This window comes from Eumetopias jubatus, unplaced genomic scaffold (genome assembly GCF_037043125.1).
Source record: "Eumetopias jubatus isolate StellerSeaLion01/CBP00866 unplaced genomic scaffold, mEumJub1_p1.0 scaffold_7, whole genome shotgun sequence".
Lineage (NCBI taxonomy): Eukaryota > Metazoa > Chordata > Mammalia > Carnivora > Otariidae > Eumetopias > Eumetopias jubatus.
Window position 1 is genome coordinate 84,054,392 of NW_028274813.1, and position 19,928 is coordinate 84,074,319.

General features: G+C 51.9%; 1 protein-coding gene across 2 annotated transcripts in view; it reads right to left on the bottom strand.

Annotated features, from left to right (window-relative positions):
• Nucleotides 1-19,928, bottom strand: part of PLA2G4E (phospholipase A2 group IVE) — a 65,981-nt gene that overhangs the window by 9,201 nt on the left and 36,852 nt on the right. For both annotated transcript variants that reach the window (XM_028094437.2, XM_088025102.1), the window contains exons 2-12: nucleotides 17,461-17,533; nucleotides 11,220-11,356; nucleotides 9,129-9,260; nucleotides 8,274-8,314; nucleotides 6,047-6,089; nucleotides 5,122-5,185; nucleotides 4,147-4,307; nucleotides 3,962-4,051; nucleotides 3,558-3,595; nucleotides 1,718-1,853; nucleotides 309-445 (exon numbers count right to left, since the gene is read on the bottom strand). In XM_028094437.2, the coding sequence (XP_027950238.2) occupies nucleotides 309-445; nucleotides 1,718-1,853; nucleotides 3,558-3,595; nucleotides 3,962-4,051; nucleotides 4,147-4,307; nucleotides 5,122-5,185; nucleotides 6,047-6,089; nucleotides 8,274-8,314; nucleotides 9,129-9,260; nucleotides 11,220-11,356; nucleotides 17,461-17,533 (1,052 nt within the window). The remainder of the gene's footprint in view (nucleotides 1-308; nucleotides 446-1,717; nucleotides 1,854-3,557; nucleotides 3,596-3,961; nucleotides 4,052-4,146; nucleotides 4,308-5,121; nucleotides 5,186-6,046; nucleotides 6,090-8,273; nucleotides 8,315-9,128; nucleotides 9,261-11,219; nucleotides 11,357-17,460; nucleotides 17,534-19,928) is intronic.

The window sequence follows — 19,928 nt, forward strand, 5'->3', positions numbered from 1 at the left end:
TGGTTCATGCATCCTAGCCACTGTGTTTCCGGGTCCCTGCTGCAGCCCCAGGACACCCGGTACTAGGAGAGCCTCACACAGCGACCCCATGGGGTCAGTGCTATTGTTAGACCCATTTTACAGATTCAGAAACTGAGACTCAGAGAAGTGAAGCTGCTGCCCAAAGTCACACAGCTGTAAGGGGTAGAGCTGCCCAGGTTTTGTGAGTCACACTACCTGGGGGTGGGGAGAGCTTCACCAGAGACCCGTGGCTAGCCTGTTTAGTGCTTGCTCTGGGCTCCACTGGGCAGTGGCAGCCAGCTCCTTACCAGGTGGCCCCAGACAGGCCAGTGATGTAGCTCGCACAGTTCAGGATGTTCAGCTTCTGCAGCCCCAGCAGGTGGCCATACATGGCGGTCATGGATCTTGTTCCACCCCCAGTGGCCATGATGGCTATCAGTGGTACCTGGGAGCACACAGAGGCAGCCTATTGGGGCGGGGTGCGGGGTGGGAGAAGACACAGATGGACAGACGGAAGCTTAGAAAGAACAGTGGTGGAGGGAGAACTGGCTACAGACAGCAGAGAGCGAGGCACTGAGTGACCTGAAAACTGCCTTTCACTCACAAAACCTGGCCACCTGGTAGGTCTAGAATTAGATCTTCACTCCAAACCCAGTAGTTGGTGAGGGTAACTGGCTGCGAAGCTTCACACAGCTTGCTCCATCAGAACGTTGTGGCTGGAGGACTTCTTTGCACTGTTAGTCTAGCCCTCAGTTAACAGATGACGACACTGGGGTCCAGCGGGCTGAGGGACTTGCTCGAGAACCCAGCCAGTGTGAGATTCCCTAATGGTTCCTTCCGTGCAAGGATATGATATTAGGGCACCAGGCCCAGACCTGGCACACGAGAGGTGCTCAGTATATACTGTATGTACAACAGCAGGAATCACTGCTCCTTCTTGATGTGGGAAGGAGCAGGGTTGTCACCTCTGGATTTACATAGGTTTAAGATGCCCTTGGTGTTTTCCCCTAAAGATGGGAAAGTGGGGAGGGCGATCCTTGCCAAGATGTACTCTCTTTATTTGAGCAGGGACAGTAAGATCCTTGTGTCTGCTAAAGCCCCATCAGAGCCCTCCTCGGGCACCAGGTCTCCATCCTCTTGCACTTGGAGGGTGACCTGCTTCCTGGGGGGTGTGGACCTCAGTCCATAGCAGGGAGGTGACAAAGGGCTCTAACAAAGGCACACCTTCTGCCCCGTGGAAAGAAGCTGGCCCTCCAGGGGAAGCTGCTTCTTTGTAGTTTCCAACTGCTGTTTTTTTCTGGGGGGTTGTGTACGTGTGCTATTTGGGGAGAAGAGAGAATTGAAGAACAAAGAGCCCAGGGCCTTTTGAGTGGAGGTGGTAGAGCTTCAGATGTTTTCCTGGCTGGGGAGAGGAGGCCGTTGTGTCTCTGTGTAAGTAAGACTTCATTACTCACCTCGGGATCTGTTGGTGCATGGGGAGGAGCAGCGGGGGCTCCTTCCTTTCTCTCTCTACTTTGCCCTCCCCGCCCCTCCCCTTGCAAACACACAACTGAATCACATCCAGCACAGCCCTCAGCTGGGCACCCAGGAAAGGCAGGGGCGAGGCCAGCCTGGGGCAGAGAAGGGCTTGGGGGTGGCTGGCAGGGTGCGGTGTGGGCAGGACAAGCTCGGCTCAGAGGGGGCTGAAGCCCCGGCCGGCAGGCCTCTGCTTACCCACCTCGTCCGCAGACAGGTCCTCCTCCAGTTGCAACACCTGTTGCAGGGCCTTCGCCACCACCACCTTCCGCTTCTGCAGGAACTCCTGCTCTGCGGGGCACAGGCTGAAGCCCAGCCGCACATCCAGCATCTGAGGGCTACGGGGACAGAGGACCTTGATAAGCGAGCCTGTAGACTTCACCACAATGAAGACATGGCTGTAGGGTCAGTGGGTCGTAGGCTTGAAGACTGGTTCTGCCATATACCATTTCTGTGACTTGGGGTCTCTGCTTTCTCATCTGTAAAACGGGGCTAATCGTGCTTACCTCCCAGCACTGTCTGCAGCACTTGATGAGACTGACAAACAGAAAGCCCCTAAAGCCTCACCTGACACACTCTGAGCAGGTCCTCGACAAAATGGGGGACTCATCAAACCCTCTGCATCCTCAGCCCGATCTGGGAAGTCCAGGAAGGCTGCCCCCATGTATCTTCTACAACCTGAGGCTAGACATGGGTGACAAGGAGCCCTGGGATCATTTTGGCCAATCCCTCTGGACCAGGCTTTACAGTAAGGGGCTTTCCTGTGGAGTTCACGTTCTTTGGTAAGTTCTCCCTGCTCCTGGAGTAAATACTCCTTCTGTGTGTTTGTGCAACTGACAAAACCCCTTCATATTCCTGATGTCACCCTTTCATCCCTACAGGTCCGCAAGGCAGGTGGGGCGGAGCTGCCATAGCATGTCCAACATCTGCCTTCTTTTTACCACATCCCTGCCCTGGACAAGTCCAGGCTCCTGGCCTGGCAGCCAAGACCCTAGCTGCTCTGTGCAACCTCACCATTTGCTACTTCTTGGAAGGGCCCATAGGTTTTCAGATCCCAGAAGCAGTCCTGGTTCTGAGGCTTTGTGCAGCCCTTGCCTTCACCAGAAGCTTCCTCCCTCTGCCTACTTACGTCCCTGGTGTCCTCCCAGGCTTAGTTCCCTGGGGACTCTGGGTGAATGGGCATTGACAATTTCTGAACCGAGTCTTACTTAGTGGCCTGAGTCACCAACCAGAGCACATGTCCTTGAAAGCAGAGCCTGGGAGCTCTGCCATCATGTTTCCTCCATGCCGAGCACAGGCCTACAGACACAACTATGAGGAAATAACTCTTTCCTTGGCCTCAACAAGAAATAAATAATAAAACAACAGTAATAACAATGCTGGTTGATAGTTGCTGAGTGTTCCTCTCGTAGATCACTGATTTTCGGCAAGGGTGCCAAGACAATTCAGAGGGGAAAGAATAGTCTTTTCCACAAATGGTGTTGGGACAACCAGATATCCACATGCAAAAGAATGAAGCTGGATCCCTATTTCACTCTGTATATATAAATTAACTCAAAATCTGTCATAGACCTAAATGTGAGAGCTAAGACCATAAAAACTCTTAGAAGAAAACAGGGGAGTAAATCTTCATCCTTGGATTAGGCAATAGTTCCTGAAATATGACACCAAAAGTACAGGTGTCAAAAGAAAAAATATGCATGCACTGGACTTCACCAAAGTTCAAAATGCCTTTGCTTCCAAGGACATTGCCAAGAATATAAAAAGACAACCTCCAGACTAGGAGAAAATATTTGCAGATCATGTATCTGACAAGGGACTTGTATTCAGAGTATAAAAAGAACTCTTTACAACTTAATAAGAGGCAAGTAACCCATTTTAAAAATGATATAAATGATATACCCAAAAAGATATAAAAATGACCAGTAAGCCCATGAAAAGATGCTCAACATCATCAGCCATCAGGGAAATACAAATCAAAACCACGTTTCACTCCCTAGGATGAGTAAATCAGAGGGACAGACAGAAGGAGGGTACTTTACCAGGGTGTAGACTTCATATGTAATTCACAGTTCTCACCCTGGGAAGGGAAAGATGAACAGCCTTTCAGGGATGACAATTTAGAGCCAAGTGGTCCCAAGCAAAGGAGCAGCGTCTCGCCGCCACACCATCTACCCTGACTTGACTCAGCACACACATGTGCACACTCATATGCACACGCACACACACTACCCTCCTTCCCTCTCCTGGATTCCCTCTATGATCCTGAGCTCAGCCACTACACACCCTCTTTGGCTCCACAGCACAGCCTGCAGTCTCCTCCCCGACAAGACTCCTAAGGAGGCCCTGCCTGAGAGGCACCCCCGACCCCGCGACCCCTCCCCTCCTGCTCTCCCCCTCTCCCACAGGAGCTTCGGGCCGCGTTGCTACTCAGGGGCCCCCTTACCACGGGCAGGGTCACCGTCTGGCCATCGGGAAGGCAGTCAAGGGGCTGGTGGATGGGGCTGGTCTTCCTGTGCGCACAGCAACAGCAAAGCTGGAAGGATGGGCGGGTTCTGTGAGGGGGTGAGGGGCTCCTCTGGCAGCCCCGCCTGCACCGGTCCCCCCCACCCCACCGCCACTGTCTTGTACCCCGCTGCTCCACTGGTTCTTGGGCACGTCCACGTGCAGGCAGGGCTGGAAGTACTCGGGGTAGTGGAAGCAGGTCGGGTTTGCGCAGCAGGGCTCCCGGCAGCATGAGACGCGTTGGGTGTGCTCGAAGGACTCCTTCACTGTCACCAGGAGGTCCTTCACTGAAAGAGGGGACAAGAAGCCTGAGCCCCTAGAAGCCTCTCACTTCTCCACCCCAACTTGGACCAGGAGAAAGCTGATGAGCTGGAGGAACCTGGGACAGGGATTTAGAAGCATCTAGGGCACTGGTTAAAATGTAGGTCCGGGCAGGGCCCAGGAATCTGCATTTAGTGAGGCGGTGTATGATGCGGACAGACGAGGTCCCCAGCAAGCCCTGAGATGCTGAGTCCTCTGGACAGGTCCTCCTAGATTCTGCTTCTCCAGGAGGTGCCCTGCACTGAAAACGGGCCCTCACCATACCACCAGTTTAGGGGTATGGCTTCTTCCCCCTCCCCCTCCCATGTCCACACGGCCATGCTGCTCTCCTGAGATGGGACGGGGCGGTGAACGGAAGCTTCTTGTAACTGTGGGTCTCTTAGGTCCCTGCCCGCCATAAGATGCTAGGACTTTCCAGGAGGAAGGGGCACAGCTAGAGGGGCTGTGGGTGCTGTCAGTGCCCACCTGTCCTGGGGCTGACCAGTGCACCAGATCAGGTGTGCAGCCCTGACCTGTGTGGGTAGAGCAGGCCGTACTGTGTCACTGACCCCGGCCCAGGGCGCTCGTCAGGCCTGAGAGGTTCTGAGGGTCCCATGGGTGCCTGGAAGTGCATGTCCCTACAGAGCAGGGGGGAGGCCAGGGGTTCATGACCCCTGAGGGTGAGGTGATCCTGAGGAGCCCTGGCCAAGCTCAGTCAGGACTGAGCCCAGGGCAGCTGTGGGAAGAAAGACTGACCACCACCCCCGTCCCCCCAGCAGGAGAAGAGGTCAAAGGACTCACTTTTCCTGCTCTTCTTCCGCCTCTGGCATTCTGCATGAACCTCCAGGCGGGAGACTTGCCGAGACTGAAACAAAGGAAGGGAGGGTCAGTCTGAGCACCATCTGCCCCCTCCCTCTGCCAGGCCAAATGGAGGAGATGAACCAGGGGATAAATTCAGCGCCAGTCGGATTTGGGACCGACTCCAGGGAACAATGGTGTGCTGACCACATTTCCTGAACCCAATCAACACTTGTCATCTCATTAAGAGATGGAGTACTTGAAAATGAAGCAGTCCTGAAAAATCTAGGCTATATGGTCACCGTTTACTAGGGGTCATGTTCTCCGCTACAGGTCAGGGATGGAAGCTGCGTGATTTGGTCCAAAATAAAAAGAGGGAGCTTTCCATTGTGAGCTTTGGAAGTGAGAACTTCCAGCAAGATAGTCTTCTAAAAGTCAGATTCTTTTACTACAACCTCCTAAAGACTGATTTCTGGGGGAGAGATCTCCTCGAATCCTGAGGCTTTAGATGCATTTAACTGAAACGTCTGTACCAATAGCTGAATTATGAAAATCTTTTAAAACACCGAGCTTGCGCTTGTAGAGGAATTGGAGCTGGGGGGAAAGGGGACAGAGGCTGAATCTGGGAGAAGGCTGCTTCCAAGTAGATGCTTTAATTGGGGAGGTTCCCAAGGAGAGGGATCACCCTTGTGGGGTATGGGATGCTGGGCCAGGGGATGGATGCCCCAGCTCCCGCCTCCCCAGAAGCAGGGGCCCAGCCCCCACCCCACCTGCCCAAGCCCCGCTGGCCTGCTTTAGTTAGTCGGACTCCTGGCAGGCTCTAGGACAAGGGCTTGGGTGGGCTGTATTCTCTCCCATGGTTCTGTTCCCCTGGGAGCGGCAGCTGCGTGTGGCCTCTGGAGCTACAGAACCTGGAAGGAAAAATTACCACGAGCACGCCATTGGTGATGAGGATCTCAGGTGGAGAGGGACTGGAAAACAAAATGAGAACTCCTGGTCAGTTATATCATTCTTGCTTGATTTCTCAAGAGGTGTTAAAGAACCTGGACAGGGTCAATAATGAGATAGCAGAGCCTCCTTGATCCTTATCAAAAATAGCGGCTTAAGAAATCTTAGATCACAGGGCGCCTGGGTGGCTCAGGTGGTTAAGCATCTATCTGCCTTTGGCTCAGGCCATGATCTCAGGGTCCTGGGATCAAGCCCCGCATGAGGGCTTCCTGCTTGGCGGGGAGTCTGCTTCCCCCCTCCCTCTGCCCCACCCCACAGCTCACTCGTTTTCTCTCTCTCTCTCTCTCAAGTGAATACAGTATTAAAAAAAAAAAAGCAACCTTAGATCTGTGGATTGTCAAGGAGAAAAGTGGCATACATTTTAAATAGAAAAGGAAAAAAATAAATGTATAGGTTGGAAAGAAGAGTTCCTTTTTTATTTCTCTTTTTAAAGATTTTATTTATTTATCTGACAGAGAGAGACAGAGTACAAACAGGGGGAGTGGCAGGGAGAGGGAGAAGCAGGCTCCCTGCCGAGCAGAGAGCCGATGTGGGACTCGAACCCAGGACCCTGGGATCGTGTCCTGAGCCGAAGGCAGTCACTTAACCGACTGAGCCATCCAGGCGCCCCTCCCCCACCTTTTTAAAGGGCTGACTATTCTTTATGCTCAACCAGATGCATAAGTTGTGCTTTATGCACAACTGTAAGGAGCTTTGAGGATAAACAGGTAGCAGGGAAAGGCCCGAGCCCGCCACCTGCCACAGATGTAAAGAGTTCTGGTGGCAGAAATGACCCATTCTCCTTTCTGGGCTTTATTTAATTCATGCATTAAACAAACAGTTCTGACTCAGCCGGAGAGGGGCCTGGTGCATATGAAATGTCTTCATGTTATAAAGTCAAGAATATAAGTCTCCAAGTTTACAATTAGCCTATAGGAGTCTACAGCCTCCCTTGCCAAAATTAGGCCCAAGATGATCGTGTCTCCAGATCAACTCTTACTACCAATTTCAACATGTTTCATTTTGCAAGCTAAAGGACTTTTCCCCCAAGTCTTCTTGAGTCAAGAATTGGAGAGAGCCCAGATGTTCTTCAATGGGAGACAAAGTTGATTTTAATTTGTTAAGCAGCTGTTGAGGGGAAATGAGGCAGCCCAAAGAGTTCCAAGTGCCCCTAGGTAGAGGACTCTCTCGGAGTGGAGTTTGACAAGCTCTCGTTCTAACTCCTGCCTCTCACCCTCGGCATCTTCCCGGGCCAATCCCACCAGGGCTACCAGGAGAGGAGTCGGCTGCCCGATCACAAGGCACACTAGTGTCCTGAGCAGGCTTCTTCCTTCTCTCCCCTTCTCTCTTTGTCCTCTCCTCCTTCCTAACCTCCAGCTCTGGGGCCCAGTTCTACTGGAGTGCCCAGCACAGTCATATCTCTAGGACCCTGGGTCATCTTCCTAGTTGAAAATGATATGAGAAATAACCCCAGGTGTTGGACCTGAGCATCTCCTTGATGTGGTTCTAGAGTTGGCTGCAGAGGGGGACAGGCTGCTTTAGGCCAGGGTTTGGGGGAGGTTTTTTTTTTTTAAGATTTTATTTCTTTATTTGAGACAGAGAGAGAGAGCGCACATGAGCAAGGGGGAGGGGCTAAGGGAGAGGGAAAAGCAGACTCCCTGCTGAGCAGGAAGCCAGACTCCGGGCTCGTGGTGCTTAAACCCAGGACTCCAAGATGATGAACTGAGCCGAAGGCAGACAAGTAACCAACTGAGTCACCCAGGTGTCCCTGGGGCAGTTTGTTTTAACAGTTCAGGGTCAAGGAGGAAACCCCCTGGTCCCGACGTCTTTCTCAGCCTGGCCTCTCCAAGGCCCCATCACCATGTGGCAGGAATTCTTCCCAGAGGCCACTCTCAGGAATGCAAGGGAGCTGCAGCAGGCGATTTGGCCAGAGTTCTAGATCTCTGAAGCAAAACTAATGTCAGTAGAACAGGATGAGTAGGGCTGGGGCCCAGGCACCTACAGTATTTAGAAGCTGCCAAGGGACTCTGAGGCACAGTGTGGGGTGCCAGGGGTGAGAGTGGGAGAGGGGAGGGCAGCAAAAAGGCAGACCAGGCTCTGAAATGCCTGCCCGGAGCCACTTGGGAGTCAGGACTGTGGCAGGATCCTAGGGGGCTGGGCCTACTCACCTCTCCTCCAGCAGGAACTCTACCTCCAGCTCTTCCATGCCCTGGCAGGGGGATAAAGAGAAGGCAGCTGTGACCTGGGGCTGCCCCTGTCTGCCCCCCAAACATGTCCCTTTAGCTTCTACCCCCAGCTTCCCATTGCTCGCCTGCCTTCCCAAGGGGCTCCGTACACAGGGCAAGGGAGAGTTGAGATACCGTCCCCAGCCAGCTCAACTCTGAAGGATAGGGGCCCCTTCCCTCATCTATTCCTTTACACCTCTTGCTGTGTAACTTCAGGAAGTTGTGACTTCATTGTTTTCCCTGCTAGAATGTAAGCCGGCCAAGAGCAGGGATACTCGACCCCTGCCGTGTCCCCAGGGCCGGGAACAGTGTCTGGCCCATAGTAGGAAATCAAGGATTTGTTGAATGATTGAATTGATAACACCTTGGTCTTTTCCTGCTCTGACGTTCTCTGATTTGCAGATTTACCCTTCTTTACCCTCATCTGCCCTCCGTCCCCTGGGCTATCTCAGCAGCAGGACTCTGAGGGGAAAAAAAGGGAACCAACACGTACTTCATCTCCATTTTGTACCGCGAACGGTGCTAGGGGCCTTAATTATTTTTTCCTATTTCAGCACCACAACAACCCTGCGCGGTACATATCATCATTGCTATTGGACAGATGAGGAAACAGAATGCAGAGGAACTGAATACATTCTGCAAGGTTACACAGCTGGTAAGCATAGCACTGGGACTGAGCCAGCAGTACTGTCGTTTCCTGACTCGGTGACACAGAGAGAAACTGTAGGGTGGCATCATGAACATAACTAGCTTCTCCTCATGAGGCAGGAGGCTGAGGGCCTGGACACTGGCACCCACCTCTGGGTTGAGTGGGAACTTCACATGGGTTTTCTTTCGGAAGCAGAGTTTGGTGAGGTCATAGAGGATTGTCAAGAGATGGTCATCTGGTGTCAGTGTATCTTCATCACAGACGCTCAGCTCTAGCACGTTCTAGGGGAGAAAGGACGGTGCAAGTCTGGTTACTGTGTTTGCATGGGCCCATTTTCCTAGGAAGGAGGTGGGTCTGAGGGATGGGGAACAGCACAGAGGTCCCTGCTCAGGTATGAGAGGCATTTGTAGAATAATGAACTCAGGGGTGATAGTGTCTAAACCCTCCTTTCTAATTCTCTGAAGACTTCCTGACCCTCTGCTCTGATTCTCCTGGAGAATTTTGCTCTTTTGCAAGGTTGGCAAGGGCCTGTGAAGTGTAAGGGATATCATTTCACCTGGGAGAATGATGGAAGGGCAGAACAAGCAAGATCCTTGCCAGCTCATAGACTGTGTTCAGCACTGGGGCCCCTGGAGCTGAAGACAGCCCATTAAATGCTAGAAAACCCAATAAAAAAAAACCCAACAATTCAGGGAAGCTAACACCTTAACGCTCCTGGAAGGTGATGTGGCAGATTACAGGGATTCTCATACCTGATGGGCTTGGGGTGAGGTGTTTGAACTCTGTCCTTTGATTCATCAGCCCCTAAAGAGGTCTCATGGGTGGTCCCAAAGCTGCATGTCAAGAGTTGAGCAGCTACCCTGACATCTGGCTGAACACTGAGGTCAATGGTTTTGGGTAACATGGATTAGCCTCTGAGGTCTCTTGTTTCAAGGACCCTGGGAGATGAGGGTTGGGGCTGGGTTTGCCTCTTTGGTCCTTATCAGGTGGACATAAAGTGGTCTGAAGATTCCTTATTAAATGAGATCTGTTGACCTTGTAATTACTAGAAACACAGACATGCCCCAGAACCAACCCCATAGATTCATATGAGCAGCCCCATAGATCTTTAGACAAAGGAGGTCGAAATTCTGATTTCAAGATGGCAGAGTCCATGCCAAAATCCTCCTTCCTCGCCAAAACCATAAATATGATAGAAGAGATATTTTTATAGTAACAAATATAAAGCCCTTCTTTAAAAAAGACTTATTTATTTATCTTTGGGGGGGTTGGTGGGCAGGGGCAGAGGGAGAGGAAGAGAAAATCCCAAGCAGACCCCGAGATCATGACCTGAGCTGTTATCAAGAGTCAGAGGCTCAAGTGACTGAACCACCCAGGTGCCCCTAAAGCCCTTCTTGAAAGCAAAAAAGGACTTATCATGAACCAGAAATAAAGAATCACCCTAAAATATGGAAGCAGCAAGCTGGACGTATCAAGCCTCAAATGCACCAAGACTGGGGTTGATATCTCCATGGTGAGGCCAAGTTTGTTTTAAGAGCACTCTGCTGAGGGGCACTGGGGTTGGCTCAGTCAGTTAAGTGTCTGACTCTTGATCTTGGCCCAGGTCTTGATCTCATGGTTATGAGTTTCAGCCCCACGTTAGGCAAAATGAAATAAAATAAAATAAAAATAAAAAAGGGCACTCTGCTGAGTTGGTCACAGCTCAGTATGCTCAAGGGAGAATTCTCCTGCAGGAGAGTTGCCATATACCTGAAGAAGGCCAACACAATAAAACAACAGCCCAACAAACGAAAGAACAGACACTCAAGGAATTAGAAATAATAAAGCCTTCTAAAAAGGAGTTAAGAAAAGGAAAACCCTCTGGCTGGAATCAGACTGTCCTTGGACCTAGTGAATAGAATGGCCCTTCCCCTCCATGTATTCTCCTACTTGGAGCATGTTCTGAAACACACTCAGTTTTGTGGCAGGAACCACAAATTCCAGCAACAATTAGGTAGAAGGACAAGAGAGGAAGGAAAGAAGGTAGAAGGATAAGTAGACTCAGAGGGACAAACATGAGGCAGGCCTAATGAAGAAGTGGGTGAGTGGGAAGATGGGTCGCTAGGAGGAGAAGAAGCAGGTGGGCAGAAAGACAAATAGACATAAGAAGGACACATAAGCAAACAGAAGGACAAGCAGGCATGGAGGAGAATAGAAATGTAGGCAGGCCTGACAGACACATGGTGTCCTCTGAGTCTCACCTTCACTTGGCTTTGGATCTGGAAGCTGAAGGTTTCATTCCACTCTGGGTTCGGGCAGTTGGAGATGGTCCTGGTCTTCAGCCTCTCATGAGAAGCGGTGGGCAGCCAGAGGCTCACAAAGCAGTCTGTCTGGCTCACTGTCCAAGGAAGACAAGGGTTGGGGGGAAGGGTGGGGAACCAATCCGGGTCCAGAAAGGAGAGTGAAGAGTCAGAAGGAAACCTCAGGCAAGTCATTTCCAGAGAATGCCCTAGTCTCCCCTCCTCACTCATGGGTCTGATTCTCCAGAGACCTTTGTCCCAGAACCCCTGAGAAGACCACAGCCTACAGGCTAGAAAATTCAGAGAGGGGATTCATGTCCCACTGATCACTCTCCTGGATATAGATGGCTTCTGGCTCTTTTCAGAAGCATCCCAGCTCCCTGAGCAAATGCCTGCTAGGTTGGGACAAGGTCTGGCTACATAGTTTTTCCTCCACCAGGGGAAGATCTGGAGGACCAGCCCCCACAGAGTCCAGTTTAACTCTTGCCTTAGTGCAAGGTACCGGGAAAAACAAAGTGGGGCTCTGGTCTTCCTCTGGGCTGGTGAGAAGCAGGGGAACAGAGCCTGCCCAGAGGGCCAGGATGGGGAAGGGCTTGGGTGGAATAAGAGTTTAGGAGAATCTAGAAGCAGGGGCCATCATTTACACAGGACTAATGTCTTGACTGCACTTAGCCAGGCTCTTTATCCCTACACCAGTCTCCCAGCATGAGGCATGTGACCCAAGAAACCCTCACATCTGAGGGCATGTACTTTTTTTTTTCTCATTTGAAATGAACAACCCAAGGGTGATGTTGCTGGATGTGCTCTGGAGAAGGGACACAGGCTTTGTTCTTAAAAGGCCCTCCCAAAGTAGAGGAAGGCCTCTCAGGTCTTCTGGCTGGAGCAGCAGAAGGCATAGAGGTGAAAAAAAAAATAGCAGCCTAGCTTGGCTCCCTCCATTCTACTTGGGAGGAGGGAGGAAGAGGTGCTGTACCTGCCCTTGTCCCTCTCCTGGCAATCTGCTGGGGGTAATTCTCAGGGGACACACCAGATATGTAGAAAATGGTAAAAGTCAATACAGTCTCCAGTGTCAGAGAATCCTCTAGATGGTGGAGCTGGTGTGAAGACAGGACTGACCAAAACTAGTTCCTAGTTAGTAGTAGTAGTGTTCTGTGAGAATGAAACCCAAGGTGTCCCCCTGGACTGACTAGTCTCACATTGTCACTCCAGTGAGAACATTAGCAGAGTTAAGAACCATGGTTTGCATCATAAGCATCCCTAGCTTCCGATTTCATCTCCGATGTCTGATTAATCTTTGAGGCCTTGACATTCAGTGAATTGGAATTCATGGCCCTCCTCCCACTGAATAAAGGTAGGATGACACTGCCTTTTACAAGTCATAATGGCTTAATCCAGACACAAAGAATGACCAAAACCCAGAGGAATCTAAAGAAAATGATGACCTCATCATCCCCACCCATCCCCTCCATGTCCAACCTGCTCCTCCTCACCATCAACTCAGGTGGCCAGGCCAGACCTCAAGTACCATCCTTGGCTCTTCCATGATGTTTAACTCCGTTGACCTCTCCAGCCCATCCACGTCTTGCTTGCACCACCACTGCCTTGTTGCGGGCCACCATTGCCTCTGTTGCCACTTACCGACTGGGCGCCCCGGCTCTTGTCTTGCCCTACTCTCGTCTTTTCTCTCAGGAGAAACCAGAGGGATCTTTTGAGAGCTGACCATGTTACTCCCAGTTTAAAATTTTTCAATAGCTCCCATCTGTCCTCAAGAAGAAGGAGTCCCAACCACTCAACATGGCTGTCTCTCCTACTTCCCCAGCCTCGGCCCCCTCCTTCTACACTCACTATCACCCAGCCCCTGCCCTGCCACCAAAGACACACACACACACACACACACACACACACACACACACACAAAGTGCTTGCACTCACCCTCTAGACTCCAGCCAAACCTAGTCACTTGTAGGTCTCAGAAGTGCCATGCTGTCTTGCCATTCCTTCTGCCTAGAACACCGTTCTCTTCCACTTTCGCCTCACCCTTCCCTTGGCTAGCCCCTTCAGGTTTCAGAAGGAACCTCCTCTGGAAGCCTTCCCTGAACCCCCACATCTCGGCCAGGCACCCCCACCTCCCAGCTTAGAGTCTCTGCCCTTCTCTTGGCAGGGCACTGGCTACACTGCACCCCAGTGCAAGTCAGAGCATCTGTCTCCACTGCACCCTGAATGCTGGGAGGGCCTGGAGACCATGTGTCAGCACTTGCTAATCATTTGTTGAATAAATAAATGAATTGAATGGAAAAGCCCAACTTCCTGCTTGAGAGCACTGTATCAAATTCTGGGCTGAGTCACCACAGATATAGGTAAGCAACTTGGATCGCTAATTGCTCTGCCTATAGGGAGACTCCCCAGGGATCTCCTGGGACCCCCCCCCCCCCGTTGACTTTTCCTGGAACACCCGCCATTCCTCCTTAGCCTGAGACATTCTCCTCAGGTCTGCCTCTTGTATAGTAGGAAGGAGCCTGCAGGCAGGGACCCCACCAACTCTATACCCATTTACTTAGCATGATTTGATCGAACCCATAAAGGCCCCTTTGCCTCTGAAATCCCTTTCCTATTATCAGTCCATGCCTAAAATTCTCCCATTAAGCCCGTTAAATAAAATCTCAGTATTTTTGGCCTAAGGCTTAAATCTCTAGGTACGATACAAATACTCCTGGAAGAGACAGCATTGATCAGACACCCACACTTCCAGCATTGATTTGTTTTCCAATTCTTTCTAAGAGAGCTGGTCCCACCTCTCTCCACAAGGTTGGGAAGGAGAGTGCAGCCGAAGGAGGGGGAAATCCTCGGAAGGGAGAGATGACTTGACGGAGCAAGGCCACCAGGGGCCCGGAGGATACTCTGACTGGAAGGGGAGTGACCGGCATGCTGGCAATGGAGAGTGATTAGGCAATGCTGACCCAATTCTGAGGATTTCAGAGACTGCAGGGGATTTCCTAGGCATAGATGGTTCTAATCCTTGTTCCTCTTAAGTGATAGAGGGCTTGGTCATTTGAATGACATGCCTCCCTTTCCTGGGATGTGGAGGGCAGAAGATGACTCAATGATACCTACAGATGTTGAGAACACAATCTTCCTAATACCTCTGGAGACACCTGCCTCGCATCACTTGGGGTACTGGTTTGAGTTTTAACTTGATTTTCCCAAGAGGAATAAAAGCTCTTGGCCACTGGGAGCCTTCCAGGTCCACTCTATCCAGTCCTGGCCAAGGGCTGGGTGGAGCGCTCCTTGACAAGCGAGTCATCCCCAAATCTCATCCCTTTCAGGCTCCTTGAAATCTTGGGAAACTCAGGCACACACTAGAGGATTGAACCAGAGTGGAGCTCATTTTTGATCCAAGCTAGAAGAGAACAATTTGCGGCAAAAGTAACCCAGGACCCAGAAGACATCATGATAGTCACCAACCATATCAGGCAAGGCAGCAACAGAGCCCAGCCTAGGTCCACTGTGGGTTCTATACACAACGTGCCCCGGGCTGGCCCCCCCCAGACACTATGGATGCCTCCCACCCTGTTCCTCAGGGGAAATGAGGACAACATAAACAACAAGGGGGTCCCCAAGGGGACCTGGAAACCTCCCAAAGGCAGCCTGTGTGCCAGAGGGACTCGTGGGGAAAGGGAAGAAGAAGGTGGTGGGTCTGACTTCAGCCCATTTGTCTGGCCGCCTCTTCCCCTATCCCCTTACCTCTGGGATATGCAGGGGATGGGTGTGGCAGAAGAAAGAGGCCTGGACAAAGGGAAGGTCTGCACACGCAGAGGTGCAGGCATGCCACCAGCGTGGGCAGCCCGGGTGACCCGCAGGGTTGGGGCGGACACACCTCAGGAGTGGGGACAGGTGAGGGCAGGTGTGGGCGTGTGCAAGCTGCGGGTAGCCTGGGGGCGCGGGCAGTGGGTGGGCACTGCCCGGGGGTGGGTGAAGCGTCTGAGTGACCCACCGTGGCATGGGCAAGAAAGGCGCAAGTGGTGGCCAGGCCCTGCCCAGGGAACACTTCTCCTCAACTCACTCTCCGGTGGCCTGGGAGGTGCCGAGAAGCCCGAGAAGTCCCTGGCTCTCCTGCCAGCCTCTTGGCAGAGCCGGGCCCAAACTGGACGCTGGCTGACCTGGGCTCTGGACACTTGCCCTCCAGGGGGTCCAGCTGGAGTCCTTCCCGACTGCTTGGCTTTCCCTCAGCCCCAGGGCCCTCCCGCCTCTGCCCTGCACACTCAGGCCTGCATTGTGGCAACCGTTTCTCAGCAAGTTTGTCAGCCTCTCCCCACCTATGCTCCGGGATAGTCTGCCTCTCGCCTCAGGAAATCACGCAATCCCTTCCTCCGGAATTCGGGAGCCCTGCCCCTCGGACCCCCATCCCTCCTCTGCCTGGCCCCAGCCTCCTCCTGCTTGTCTCCTCTACTACTCCCACCTTTAGGCAATCATTCGCCCTCACGCGCCGAATGGGCCTCAGCACTACCCTCAGGCTGCTCAGAGAAGCAAGTGTTGTTTGGAGGCGGCCCCCAGCAGGTGCTCACAGAGGCCAGGTGGCTTCTCTCCCGCCCTCAAGATGGCCTCTCTCCCCAGATCGGGCTCCCAGGACTTCTAGGCGCTCACACTCTGCCTCTCTCAGACCCCAGGCCCTCAGAGCAGCCTTCCTTAGCGACTCCCGGCTTTCAGTGTCCTCCTCCAGTTCTTTTTTTAAGATTTTATTTATTTATTTATTTATTTATTTATTTATTTATTTATTTGAGAGAGAGAGAGAGCATGAGCAGCAGGTGGGACAGAGGGGGAGGCAAAGGGAAGGGAAAAGTCTCCAGCTGACTCCCTGCTGAGCATGTAGCCCAACACTTATTGCTGCTCCCCTCTCATAACCTGGAGATCATGACCTGAGCCCATACCAAGAGTCAGAGGCTTAACTGCTTCACTGATTGAGCCACCCAGGTGCCCCCAGTTCTTTTTACGTTTTTATTTTTTAAAGATTTTATTTATTTGTTTGACACAGAGAGACACAGCGAGAGAGGGAACATAAGCAGGGGGAGTGGCAGAGGGAGAAGCAGGCTTCCCCCCCGAGGAGGGAGCCCGATGCGGGGCTCGATCCCAGGACCCTGGGACCATGACCTGAGCTGAAGGCAGACGCTTAACGACTGAGGCATCCAGGCGTCCCCCCTACCCCAGTTCTAAATTCTCTAGTGACAAGTTAGAATGCCATCTCCTGTTACTAGTCTATAATTGCTTCAGGTATAAATGTTTCCCCTTGTTAAAATATACACTTGGTATCATAGCTCTCTGCATTCTCTGCCCCCCTGAGGCCCTCTCTAGCCTGAATCCCAGGGGTGAGGGTAGTACGAATAAAATGGAGCTCTGGGGAGCCCTGGTGGCTCTTGGGCCATTCCTGTGTGGTCATCAGTGAGTGGGGACACACCCTCAGCCAAGGGGCCTTGACACGGAGCTTTCTCCGCCTTGAGGGCCAAGCTTCTCTCCGGATGGGGCAAGTTGAAGGTGGCATAGGGAGGGGATCTGGGTTCTTTGGAGTTCTCAAATTCCACCCCAAAGACAAGCATGAGGGGAGCATCCTACCTACCCAGATGCATTCATTTCTCACTGAAGCCAGAGACTTCCCAGGGCCCCCCATAACCTGGGAATGCAGCAGGGGCTGGGATGAGGGCCAAGTTAGGTCTGCGAGAAAACACTGCACAAACAGTGCCAGTGAGTCAAACTGCATCCATGGGGCTACGCTGCAGAGCTGGCTTCTCTCATGAACTCCATGCACTGAGAAGGGGCACTGGGGCTAGGCTGACAGATGGGCCTCTCCCTCTCCTTCACTTCTAACAGCCCATCAACTCATGCAGAAGCAAGGAGTGCCCAGTGTGGGAGAAGCTGATGCTCCTGGAAATGGGTGCTAGAGGAGGGGGGAGTGGAGAGGAGACAGTGAGGTGAACAGGGTTCTCAGACCCAGGCGGACTGCAGGGGCTGGTAGTCCCAAGGTCACAGGTGAGAGGAGGGGCCTGGAAAAATGATGTAAACCCCAAAGTCTGAAATACAACCTGAGTAGGGCGGACACACCCACCCCCATCCACCCCCACACCCCCACACACCTCTGATGTGTCTCCAGCCAGAGCCTGACTCCAGCCACGTCCCTCAAGCAGAGAAGGAGGGAAGACAGGAGGATACTCACCCCTATCAGCCTGTCGGACGTTCTTCATCCGGATGACCTTCACGGTCAGTAGGTGGCATGGAGACAGCCCGCCCTGTGGATTGAGAGGTTAGCAGGCTCACTCTTCAGGCAATGGCAACTGACAGAGAGAACATCTCAAGTGGGCCACAGGCTCCCACTGCTCAGACCCAAGAAGCCTCCTCCCAGGCCATCTGCTTTTCTGGGCTCCGGAGGATGCCGCTGGTCCCCAAGCCTGCTGAGGTGAGGGGCTTCTCCTCCCCCCACTACGAGCCAGCACCCCTTGGAAGGCGACGGCTTCAGGCCTGTCCTGTTCATGTTTTTCCTGGTTGAATCTCAGGATTTGAAGTCCCTTCCCCGAGAGTTTCACCCAGGCTTAGAGGAGTCTGTTTACCATCACTCCTAGCCTGTACCTATGGCAGATGCCCTGGGATCCCTCCCATGGACCAAATGACCATATTTATAGAGGCCTTTGAACTAGAAGCCTTTACACTCCACGTAGTTCACCCTGTTGCCAAAATCTTGTTATACATCTTTAAGAGGATGCAATTCTCTATTTGAAACATTATGGGGGTTCTGGGAAAAACACAAAAATATGAAGAAAAAGAAGAGTCTCCAGCATCCCACCACTCGGAGACGATCACTATTATCACTTTTTTGGGGTTTTTTAAATGTTATAATTATTTTTATTTTCAACTCAGACTGTACACAGATAGTTCATCTGCCTTGGCTATTGTCAGAGATAATATTGCAAGAGCTAGCTAGCTAGCATCTATTGAACACTTACTATTTGCCAGACACTTTTCTTACATTTTTTAAATCTTCATAAGACCTTTATAACAGAGGTATTGCTATCTTTTTAAATTGAGATATAATTGACATATAACATTGTATTCGTTTTAGGTGTACAACGTAATGATTTGATATACACAGATATTGCAATATGATTACCACAATGAGTTTAGTTAACACCCACCACCCTACACAGTGACAATGATCTTTTTTCTTGTCATGAGAACTGTCATCATTTTGATGTCTGTCCTTCCAGCCTCTTCCGGGGCTTCATTCTAAGCAGCGACACCACAATGACGCCTGGGAAGGTTGCTACGTAGACCCTGAGATAGAATTAGGGTCTCTTCGTCCTCAATCCCCAACAGCTGCCTCGAAATCAGAGCAAAAGCCAAACGGACAGTTATAAATAGGTGTGAGGAATCCCTTCGTGAGGTTAGCTCTGAAATATTGGGTGTCTTCACAGTCAATAACTTGATCTCACAGGATTCTGTTTGGAGCTGTATGAATTGAGCCAAAGGCCATAAACACCACTTCTCCCCCTGGCTCTGGAAATAGGGCTGGGCCTTTGGCCAGACCCGTTCTGGGCAGGGTGGGCTCCTCATTTCTCACCGCCCCCATCAGGCGGAGCGGGTGTCCTGGCCTGATCTGGCAAGAAGCGGGAGTCGGTTTTCACCCAGGAGAGTGGTTGTGGCAAAGCCTGTTCTCACTGGCCTACATTCTCAGAGGGCAACTAGAGTTCAGGTGGGTGGCCAGAGGCCTCAGCCCAGGCGAGGGTCAGTCCTCAGGGACATTTCATAGTGTTGAAGGGCTCTCAGCCATCACGGTCCTTCTCCTGCCCCCCAGAGGGGCTGCCCTCCCCCATGTGTCTTGTCTGGAAGGGCATGAGCATTCATGGCTTCCCTCAGGACCTCACTCGATGTCCCCCTGCCTTCCAGGAAAAGCCCTCTGCTGTCATCTAATCCTGGCACCCTCCAGGGAGGCTGCCCAACTCTCCCCACTCTAACTCAGCAGCGCTAACCCCCTCAGTGACGACCTGACGAGCGTCTGCCATACGCTAAGCGTAGTGTATGTAATCTCTACGTTCCATCTCGCTCAGTCCTCACAACCTGCCCCCCCCACCGCCGGCCAAGGAGCAGTTATTATTAGCCTCACTTTACAGATGGTGAATCTGAGACTGAGTCCTTTGACGTTGGGCCCTCAGCTAGAATCAAAGGAGCCCAAGTTTGAATCCAGCTTTAATTCTTCAGCTTGAGCTCGTAACCACGACCATGGTGTCGCCTTATTTGGAAGCGACCGTTAACGTTCAACGCAAAGACAGGTATCACTTGACCCCCACCTCCTTCATCTTTTCCTCTTAGAACCTCTTTTCCTGACAGATTCTCCTTTTCACTCTGAATTCCCCCAAGACTTCACAATAACCCCCAAACTCTGACGGTCCTTTTACTTGCAATGCTTGGACTTGCTACATTTCTGCCACTATATTCCACGATCTCTCTCTCTTTTTTAAAGAGCCAGTGCACACCAGAGCCTAAGGTTCTTGGAGGAGTTCTACTTCCCAGGAGCCACAGAAGGCTCCTTTGTGGTCCACCTGGAGTCTCAAATCAACTTCAAGCTCAGGAATTTGCAGAAGAGACCCAATTCCAAAGCGCTCTACAAACGACTGACATCTCACCAGCAGG